The 11,019-nt window shown below is 41.3% G+C and overlaps 1 protein-coding gene across 4 annotated transcripts; it reads right to left on the bottom strand.

Moving 5' to 3' along the window:
- Positions 1–2,500: 2,500 nt before the first annotated feature.
- On the bottom strand, positions 2,501–8,469 carry LOC147901638 (uncharacterized). 4 transcript variants are annotated; one of them, XM_087375025.1, is made up of 5 exons: positions 8,173–8,469; positions 6,429–6,529; positions 3,956–4,876; positions 3,448–3,801; positions 2,501–3,041 (listed from the first exon to the last, which is right to left on the bottom strand). In XM_087375025.1, the coding sequence occupies exons 2-5, from the start codon at positions 6,498–6,500 to the stop codon at positions 2,967–2,969; spliced, it is 1,422 nt and encodes a 473-aa protein (XP_087231151.1). In that variant the 5' UTR covers positions 6,501–6,529; positions 8,173–8,469; the 3' UTR covers positions 2,501–2,966. The 4 variants fall into 4 exon arrangements, with proteins under 4 accessions (XP_087231151.1, XP_087231152.1, XP_087231150.1 ...); XM_087375026.1 differs by having other exon boundaries at positions 8,189–8,313; XM_087375024.1 differs by lacking the exon at positions 6,429–6,529 and having other exon boundaries at positions 8,189–8,469.
- Positions 8,470–11,019: the final 2,550 nt, after the last annotated feature.

Below are 11,019 nucleotides of genomic sequence, written 5' to 3'. Positions count from 1 at the left end.
TGGATTGGGCCTTCTTTGATTACAATTTAAGATAAGAACTTTCTCTTAAGGCATTACTAGCTATTCAGATACCCACATAATGAAGAGCTTAAATTGTAACATGAATCAAGCCTAAGAAATGTTTGGATGAAATGAAATTAACATGACATGAAATGCAATGAAAATTTATGTTTTCATAGCTGCTCCATTTTGAAGAGGCTATCCATTCCAAGGAAAGACAATGTGTTCACCTTCACTTCTTTCTTATTTCTTATAGCTTTTAGATTATTGTAACCCTTTTAGCTTATGGCTGGTTGCAACTCACTCCCAAATGATGTTGCATATGCATATTGCTATCGAATATTTATGCTATAGCTACTAATAGTGGGAGGATGTTGTGAGTTAGAATGATTAAGAGAATGGAGGTAAGTGGTGTTGTGAGAATGTTTTGAGTCAGAATGAGAAAGAGAATGGAGGTAAGTAGTGTTAGGAAGAAATTGTTAACCCAAAATTTTATGCTCGAGTTGCTACTTGGGAGGATGTTGATAGGATACAAAAGTGGATTGAACTTAGTGTTGTTGAGAATTGATGCCACCCACAAAAGAAAGATCTAGTTTGGGAGACTACGTATAGATATATGGAGCACTACTAACCAAGCCATCTTTCTTGTAGTGTTGATGGATTACCCAAAGACTTCAAGGAGAATGTATAGAGAGAATTCATAAGTAGGTTGCTTGATTGAAGAACATAAATTCAAAAATGACTTAGAGAGAGTGTGTGTGGGAGCAAGCAACCAATATTGCAACTACTACCAATACATTGGCAACATTGGATTGCAAGATGCTACTGCCAACACTACAATGTTGCTGATGTTGCCAATGCTGCTAATGTTGCTAATGCTACCAACCTCACTACTAATGCTACAATCTTATTCAGAACGCTACCAATGTTACTTGCCAATGCTCCTAATCTTACTTGCCAATGCTACCAATCTTATTGCTAATTTTGCCAATGCTTCCAATCCTACCAATCTTATTGTGAATGTCACCAATGCATCTGCTAATGCAACCAATCTACCACCAATGCTACTAATCCTACCATAATCTTGTCAATCTTGCTGCCACAATGTTGCCAATATTATAGCCACAATGCTACCAACCTTACTACCACAATGCTGCCAACCTTATTACCAATACTACCAATGCTTTCAATGTTGTTGCCAATACTACCAATCTTGCTTCCAATGCCACCAATTTTACTTTGAACATAGCCAATCTTTCTTCCAATACTACCAATGCTTTCAATGTTGTTGCTAATACTACCAATCTTGCTTCCAATGCCACCAATCTTACTTTAAATGTAGCCAATCTTTCTTCCAATACTACGAATGTTACCAATCTTGCTGCGAATGCCACAATCTTACTTTGAATATAGCCAATCTTTCTTCCAATACTACCAATGCTACCAATCTTTCTACTAATACTAGCATTTTTGCTGCAAATGCTACCAATATAGCTCATTTGTTAATCTTGTTGCTAGTGCTACCAATGCTACTAAGAGTCTTGCTCACTTCAACCTACCAAAGTACACTCTCAAATTACGACCTCTTCACCTTCAAAACGAATGATTTTTCTTCCAAAGGTAGAGTGCCATATAAGTGACTTGACTTTGACGTATGTGTTGCGAAAATTGCGATTTCATCTCTGTAATAGACATTGGGTTTTGGTGCTTACTGATTGTCACATGATTGTATTGCAAACTCATGTCATGGAGGAAGTTTTTTTGACAAAGAAGTTTCATGAATGCTGTAGATGTGAATGTTATCGATATGCATGGAATATTTTGTTACAAGGTGCAAGATCATCATGACTATGCATAGAAAGTTTCATCATGCAAGATGTAGGATCCTTATGAGTAATTGTTACTATACTGAATGGTGATGACAAGGTCATAGTACAGGCAAGATATTGATACTTTATACTCACACGAGGAATCACATTTGTTTTAACAAAGTTACATTTTAATGTATGTGGCATTCCACTTGGATGGATATAATCAAGAGGTGACATAGATAGTATTTGTTTAGTTATGGATTAGGTGGGTTATTGAGAATTGTTTTTTGGATTTTATTTTTCAAATGAACCTAAACCAAAAATACAGTAGAAAGAAGATGACACAATGGAAGATGAAAAACATTCTAAAAAACAAGCCGATGAAGAATTAGAAGAAGATAGACATGATAAATGTTTGGGAAGGATGAAGAGTAGACAACAAAAGGAAAACAAACAAAAAGAACAAGGCCAAGGGTGAAGAATTTGAGATTCCATGTAATTTTTAGGTTGAGTTACTAGTTGAGACTAGGAATAGGTTGAACTTTTAAGAGAGACACTCCACCACTTATGCCTTGATGTAGAGTACCTAATGCAATCCCAACATCCCAACCTTAAATCTGACTGTAGGGTCATTCAAATTAGTAAGAGTCCAATACTATTTCAGCCAGTTGGAACCACTCAACGGTGTTATTATTTATTAGCTGGATTTACATATAAAGAAGATTATGATTACAAAGAAGCTAACCAAGCCAATGTAGCTAATGCCCTTGGCTACCTGTGTACTCCACTTCTTAAAATCAATATAGATGGGAGAGACTGATTTACAGTAGTGGCTGAGAACGAGGTTTTTAAACCTCGCAAAAAAGTACCCCTACCATATCCCAGTATAAATGTTCTGCCATGTCCTTTGAACCAAACTAGCTTTAGCAAAGCTAGGCAAAAACCACATCCCACTGCAAAAGAAGCACAAATGGCCTCTCAAAAAGTAGTGAAATGGGACAACAGGAAAGTTAAACTCGTAAGAGCATATGATGCAGCAACAAATGAAGCCAGTGTTGCAACCGAGCCATTATTGAAACTCCATCATGACCAAAGTCAAACTCTGCAAAGATAATTATCTAGGAGGTATACGGGCATGTCCCAGACTTGAACAAGTCACTTCATTCTCTTGAAAAAGTCCTGCAGGGATTTTACTATGTCATCTACTGTCAATTCACATCCCTCCTCCATCTGCAAATAAACCTTCGCTTAGTAGCCACGCCACAAGGTTTGACATCATAGCACAATAGAAGGTGTGAAATGTCTAAATTCCTAAAACTACAGCTCCTAAAAGTTGCTCTGCAACCACAACTAGCTAATCAAATGCATGGTAAAAACTTCAAACAACAGGATGATTGAACCTCACAGTCTTACAAGCACCCACCTACACTAAAGTCTGCCCTCACGATTATGCATCATCAGTAGCATTATTAGTTTACAAGAATACAATATGTGGCCCCCAAATGACAAGAAAGGATTCAGAGGGTGTCCAGGACTTGCAGCAATAACTAAAACACTTCCTATTACCAATATAGAACTTACAAAAAGAGAATACAATTAGCATTTGTGGGAAGTTAAAGAGAATGTACAGACAAACCTGAGCATTAAAAGTCAAATCAAAAGTTGTGTCTGAGAAGGAGAGAATGTTTGCATTAGCCACTGATAGCTGTAGATTTTCAAGCTCCGACAAGGCTTTCACAAGCACACCTTTTATTTTGTCACAATGCAGTCGAATCAAAACATTCTTGCCTATTATGCGAACTTCGATCTCTGGCTGCTGGCACCCATCAGGCATCTCATCATTTGTGTCTACTCTTTCCGTTTCACCAGAAGATACCTTAGAATATGACATCGACCTCTTGTTGGCTGCCTGCTCTTCCAGATTCCTGAGCCTCTCTTGTAACTGTTTAACATACTTTATAGCATCTCCAAGAACGGATGCCTTGTCCATCTGGAAATATATACACACCAACTTAGTCGCATGGTGACTTTTGGAAGCATTGCATAGGCACATCGTCAGACGACATATTAAGGCATGTAAATATGAATCACACAGCAAGCAATCGGGAATCCAATCGACTAGAGGTTCCAGAAATAAGTTATACCTTTGTTAAACCAGGCAGGACAGCAGACAAAGCAATAAAGCGCTGACTAAGTTTCTCTCGTCTCTTGCGCTCAGCCATAATATGATCCTGTGTGTGGCCAGAGGGCTTGAACGGAGCTGTAGGATTGTCCACACTATTTTCCACCTGCAGTCGGTAGGAATCTGCATTTTGCCCACCACGTACAGACTCACAAGATGACAGGGGGGTCTCCCGTGTTGTAGCAGCACCAGAATGACCATCCATAATGCAGCTCTCCTGAAAAACCATTCCCCCAGAAACCCCCATTCCAAATTGGAAAGTGGGTGCTCTTACAGCCATATTATCATGAGTTCTCCCTCTCAAATTTTCCCGTTGCTGTAGGACTGGCTCAGAACATTGCAGTTGTGGTTCATGTTGACGTTGCGATTGTGGATGAGGATGATCTTGATGTTGAGGTTGTGGTTGTGGTTGATGCAGATGTTGCTGTTGCTGTTGTAAATGCAGGTGCAGTTGCAGGCGCTGCTGTTGCTGTTGCTGTTCGTGGTGATGTTCGAAGTAAAAGGGATGTTGTTGGAAATTTTGATGAGGATGTTGATGCTGAGAATGATGCTGGTGTTGCTCTAAGAGGAAAGGCCTCGTAAGCTGTACGTTGCAAGAAGCCTGTACCCTTGGAACACCATTTTTGTGTATATGTTGCTCAAAAGTCACATCTGAGCAACTCAACTTTGGCAATTTCTGAGCACGCTCATAATTAATTGCTGCCTCGAGCCCTTTATAAGACTGATTTATCAAGGAATCTGTTACGGAAGTCTTCTTGATATCCTCGAGATGAAGCACTCTGACACTGTCAGCGACCTCAGATCCTCTATAAGATGCGAACTCTGATGATGCCGGAGAAAATAAGCTATCAAGGTGCTTCACCAAAGCTGGATCTTCCATGCCCTGTGTACTGCAAATGTAAGTCTCTCTCTCTCTCCCTCACTCACACACACACACACACACACACACACACACTCAATCTCACGCTCACCACTCTCACTCTCACTCTCACTCAAAGAGGTGAGAGACGAAGAGACGAACTGAACCCCCTTGGAAGTCTATATTTTTGTGGTCCTTTCATTTGCATATACAATATACAGGAAGAAAAGACAATACAGTTTCCTGATGCATTCTTCAAAGACATGGACTCAGCATTTCACTATCTTAGTATGGGTAGCACTCCCCATTTCTACTATCTTAAAGATGGACATCTAGACATGCAAGAAACTATTACCAAAACTGCAGCAAAAAGTTTTGGAGGATGGCCACAACCCTCCCTATGCCGGTCACTGAGGAGTCGTAGCTCTTTATCAAAGATGTTTCCTCTCGCCTAGCATGAGGTCGTAGCTCTTTATGAATGACTTTTGCTCTCTCCTAACATAAAAAAATTCTAAATTGTATTAGCATATCTCGTATCAAGCTGCTAGAGGCTCAGGATGCACGCCACTTGTGTGACTAGAAGATACACAATGTGCACCCATGCCAAATTACAGCTCACCAAAGAGCCATTCTTTTGCAATCGTCTCTTTCCGCTGCTTACTGCTGCTATATCTTGCATCATGTTGACTACAACACTTGACTGATGGTTGGCCATTGTATCTCGAAGGTAATGATTTCAATGCCCCATTACGGGGTCAAGTTTCAAGAGTGGAATACATTGGTATATAAGTTTGCAGAAAATATATGTAGGTAGATAAATAGCTGAGTTCCTAGGAATGTTGCCTCACTCAGCGCCCACCAGCTGTTCCAAATAGGACACGCATGACTCAGATTCAAGGAAAAATGTAGATCTGCAGAAATTTGCTCCTATAGTACAAGGAACAATCCTCAAAACCAACCTTATCTCCTCCAAGCTAAGTTCCTAGGAATGTTGCCTCCCACCAAATAGGGCACGCATGATTCAGCTTCAAGGAAAAATGAAGATCTGCAGAAATTTTCTTGGATGGTACTTGATAGGACAAGAAACCAACCTTATCTCCTCCACGCTTCAGGTTTGATTTGAAGAATTTTAAAACATGGCTGTAAGCTCAACATGCTCATTTAAGTTAACATATCAAGGAAAATGTTAGGACCAAAGTATGGTCTGCTGGCTATATATTCAATGTTTGAATCATTATTGGCTGCAGCTCCAGTGGAGCTGTAAATGTCCAAGGAACCTTGAATAGCAAGCCATAAGCCTGTCCCATTAACGGATGGGCTGAGAGTTTCCAGCAGAGAATGTCCAGCCTACTTCCTTGTGATCATTATACGTTTGGTACTCTGACTGACACCCTCTTTCTGGTTGCAGCTTTCTGCCAGTGTTGAGAAGAAATAGGAAAGTCGGTACTCTACTTTCATTCTCTTTCATTATTTACTTTCTTTTCCAATTCCTTATCTTTATTATCTCTTCTTTATTTTCAGTGAGTCACTGATGTTTGAAATACACAACTTTATTGAAGCTTCTATGAATACAGACCAGTTCTGAGAGCCATTGTACAGCAGCTCCACTGAATGGACTTGGGGACTCCACCTTGACTTCCATCAGCATGAAGAGCAAAGTAGCTTAATACCAGACTTCTGGAACAAGGCAAAGAACATCTGTCAATCTACAATGATATCGATTTAAGCTTTAAAATTTTGCAAGAAGTTTGACATGAAGCTCATATATGCTGTTCCTACAGGCCACCACTTACACATGGACAAGCAACTAAATAAAAAGTTAGGTACTTCGAACTTAGTCCCGGTTCATATAAAGAAGGGACATATGAAAGCAAGCATATTTAACAAGTAGTTCTCTTTCGGTGCGGATACATATTAAGTGGGAGAGGCAAAGAACGGCAAATCATAGAATCACCGCTGGGATCAATGTGTTGGCACAACAAAAGGGGCTTTACTACGATATGACACATATATGATGAACACTTCCAATTTAGAGGTCCCTCCATAAAGGTTGAAGATGTATGTGATGACCATCTTAATTCTTCTGTAAGATACTGTAAGTCAAAGAATTACTACGAAATCAAGGTTTCATTACCAAACGGCAAGGCTGCTTTATATGATCATTATAGATCCTGTTCATCTTAGTCTTTGTGGCTAAAGATAATGCTGAGACTGGAAAGTTCCGTGACAAGAAATGCCTAGAGTGTCAAGTTCCCTTCTGGAGGCCTAACAACATGCAATTCTTGTTAGCTTAAAAGTGAAGCCAAGAAGGTAAAGGCCTGCAAATATACTGGTTTGCACAGAACAATTGTCAAACATCTGCTATACGATTCTATTTTGAGCTTGAAACAATGGCTTGTCCTCTAAATCCTCACACACTCCACAGTCTGAACTCAACTGATAATACTCCTACACCCAACTACTGCCCGGTTCCGTCCTAATATTCACTACTCAGGCTTAGGAAATAGCATGAACGTCTCTCACGTGTGTGCAACGCATACGTTTTCTGACGATTAGCATGTAAAGCTAATCTTCACCAGCTTGAATTAGAAAGCTTCAAACTATATTTTCATACAAGCATAGCGTACGTTACTATCAAGAAGTTAAGACCAATTGGACAACTACAATTGGGGGAAGCCCTACAATACCGATGTGGCTGGATAATTGTGCAAAGTCTCCTGCCAGAATAATGAAGTGTAGCTCAATAACACGTTCGACATGGAGAGAAAAATGACTGGTTCTTAACATAGCACGCAAAGATCGAAAGATCTCAAGGTGAAAATCGAAAGTGTAACTCAATTACACGTTGGACATGGAGATCAAATGACTGGCACGGAAGTATGGAAATATCTCAAAGTGAAAGTTAAAGATGCCCGCTGGTGTCGTTTCAAGAAAGCAAAACGAAGGAACATCAGGTGTATTTGGATCTCAGCAGCACAAGGAATCAAATGAAGTAGGAGATTTCTCCCCGTGATATGAAATGGCAGCAACGAGCAATCCGCATAATAATGCTTCATGTTGTAAGGATAAAGAAGAATGGCCGACTAAACCCAAACACCCTCTTCCTACAGTGCACCAAACACCCTCATGCTACAGTGCAGCTAGCTATGCAACTGCTGTCCAAAAGGGTAAAAACTGACAGCAACGAGTCCAGAAATTTAGAGAAAATGGCGAGAAGAGGACCGCAGAGAAAGCCGTGATGGCCTGCACAGGAAGCAAGGCAATGGAGAGAGGTGGGTAGAGAGGTCTTGAAGGTGACGAAGGGGGGCAGAGAAGCTTACGCGCAAGAGTTACAACCTTTGTCCGAAGAGACAGCGCGAGCTTGGAGTTGGGCTGGAGCGAAGCCAGATAAGAGCGCACTAGCCTCAGCTCTCCCCTTCCCATGGCCTGTTAAGCAGATGGGTAGCAAAAGCAGCGCCGAGACTTCCTCCTCTCGAGCTTCGCAGTCACTCATCAATTTCTGCACTCTCTCTCCCAGCATTCACCAGCTGAAGATCGGTGTCACTCTCGCTCAATTACCTTGCGGTTATTCTACCGTTCTTCCTGGTCTCCTCGATGGCTCCTGTCGCCCTTGCGCATCCCCCCGTGAGACTTTGACAGGCCACAAATCTACATTTGCTTTTGCATAAAAGAACTCCAGCTTCGTTCGGCTTTGGCATCGCAGTCAAGGTTGATGACTGCGGCAGTTGTCAGTAACTCGTGCACCGAACATGCGGGTGCATTATGGGATGCAGGCGCGCTTTGTAAATATACAATTCTCATCGCTTAATCTTCCACAGATCGGGGATCCATCATCCGCGTCGTCATCCCGACGGAGGGAGCTGTGCTGTCGCCTGGCTCAAACACCAAGGTGGACTTTGAAGCCGGTTTTCAGTTCGTCCATTATCATATACGTTGGAAGCTGCAAACGGAAAGAGCGGTTTGTTTCTTCGATAATCATCAGCGTGCCAATCCAGCAAATCTGTAGCCTCAAAAGAGCTAGGTACTTACACTACTGCTCTCCAGACGCCATATTACCATAACTAGCGCCACTGCGCCAGCAATGTCTGACTGATTCATAGTAGTTGTAATTTCGTAAATCATGAGCTTGTCAATGGAGCAAATCTGTAGAGGATCAAAAGAGCTGCTGCTGCGCTCTTTCATAGGAGTCGCAAAGATGCAAGCAGTAGCAATTCACTGTTAACTTTCAGCCCAGATGAGTCTCAAGTGTTTGATTTCAGTGTGATGGAAACTTGCGCAATTACTCGAGGGACGTCCCAACGCCAAGCTCACTCACTCCCACGCCAAGCTACTAGATTTTCACTGCGACTCGCTGTCTGCGCTTGCATCATGGGTGATGGATTGCATGGGCTGATTGACTCCAAGAGGTCGTTGCTGCATCCGTGTGATTAATCACTCAAAATAGAGAATTCAAGAAATGAATTCAAAAATAACGTTAATAGATCTTGAAATTATGAAGACTCTTGATGAGTGGTTCACTCCACACACACCATCACACACTTCACACTAGCACCCTCGCTCCCCACTTGCAAGCACGGTGTCCGTTGAGGTTAAAGCTATTCCTGCCGGAGTTGTGCGCTAGGAGGGACGGGTGTCTCGTATCCCCCGTCATCTCGTCCCAAGAGCTGGTCAAGCACATCAACACCAATCGAAGGCCTTGGTGGGCTTTGACAATCAATAACCAAACTACATCAAGAGCTAGTGCGAACACCACACAACTACACACTAAAGCCCATTGATTGTCGGTTGGTGTCAACCCAACCTTAAGGTGTTTAGAGGGGGTTCCCACACATCACCAATGTAGCAAAAATGCCACATTTTCTCACCACCAGTATTGTGCCAAAATCAAGCATTATTTAAGCACATTGGAGACAGGGAAAACCTCTTGCTAGCTGCACATTTCAAGGCTGTCTAATAACATAGTTTGTTTCTTCTACGTCTTTCAAAGTTTGCACATACAAACTTTCCATTCAATTGGCCGACAACGTGCTGGAGAGGTTTGGAGTAGGTCCCCTTAATTTGACATTTGAGTATTGGAAGCTAGCACAACACAAGTGGAAACAAACGATTTGCCAATACCTGCTTAGTTTTGTTATGTGGGGTTAAGTGGGGGCAACATGCTCTTAAACTCTTGTGTGGAAGCCCAAGTAGTTAAGGTCGCCCACATGGAATCTCCTATAGAGTAGACAAAAACGAAAAGTCCAACCCAATGCATTCATGGATGTTGACTAGAGCCCAATTTGTCACTCCTTCTTTTGGGCACAATCGACCACCCAAAAAGAAAGGACATGGAATCATTTCATACCCATTGGCATCATCACCGCCAAGAAATAAACATCTCACTTATGCAAAAAATATTCTTAAGTCTCAAAAGGGATGCTTTGTTCACTTTAAAATCATTAGAGCACCTACCTATTAGTGTTCACTAAAAACTTTTTCCCCAAAAATTGAGGATTTTTGCAAGTTTTTGCACAAAATATAACTACGAGGGGCACATGATATAGAGGTTTCTACCCCCCCAAAAAAAGTTTTAAATTGAAATACAAATGATTCACATGATGTTTGAGGTTTTAACTTTGGGGATCTCATCTACACATGCCCAAGCTTGGCCTAGAGTTACAAAGCCTTATCACTTTTTGAAGAACAAAGGCCTTGCCACTTGGATATCAAAGGCTAAGCTTTCCCCGTAGAATAAATGGGGGTTATAAAAAACAAATGAAAAGTCTACATTAATAACCTAGTCCAACAACTTATTCTTAAGCAACCAACATGCAGGTGGGTTGACAAGATGCACTCTCTGTTTAATCCTTCACAACATGCAAAGATTTATAATTTGCCTTTTTGAATCCATTGCATGGTGGGGCAATAAGATGCACAAGCTCGCCTCCTTAATGTAGACCCAAGACATGATCATTGAAAGTTGATGTCCCAACCAACTATGATAAACCCTTCGAGGGGTTCTTTTTTGGGACATCACATGGGCCTACAAGAGGTATGCTTGCACTCTCTTGGAAGGGTATTGCAAATTAAGATGGAAGCCCCAACATGCACTAGGACAAATATCCCATATTCATTAAATGTGACCTTTGTATGAAATAAAAGAGCTTGGTTGTTGTAATCCAGTGAGA

This window comes from Dipteris shenzhenensis, chromosome 5 (genome assembly GCF_047967505.1).
Source record: "Dipteris shenzhenensis isolate YYH24624 ecotype China chromosome 5, Dip_SZ_1.0, whole genome shotgun sequence".
In the NCBI taxonomy this organism is placed as follows: domain Eukaryota; kingdom Viridiplantae; phylum Streptophyta; class Polypodiopsida; order Gleicheniales; family Dipteridaceae; genus Dipteris; species Dipteris shenzhenensis.
Note: the sequence above shows the minus strand (reverse complement) of the source record. Positions and strands in the feature narration are given on the sequence as shown.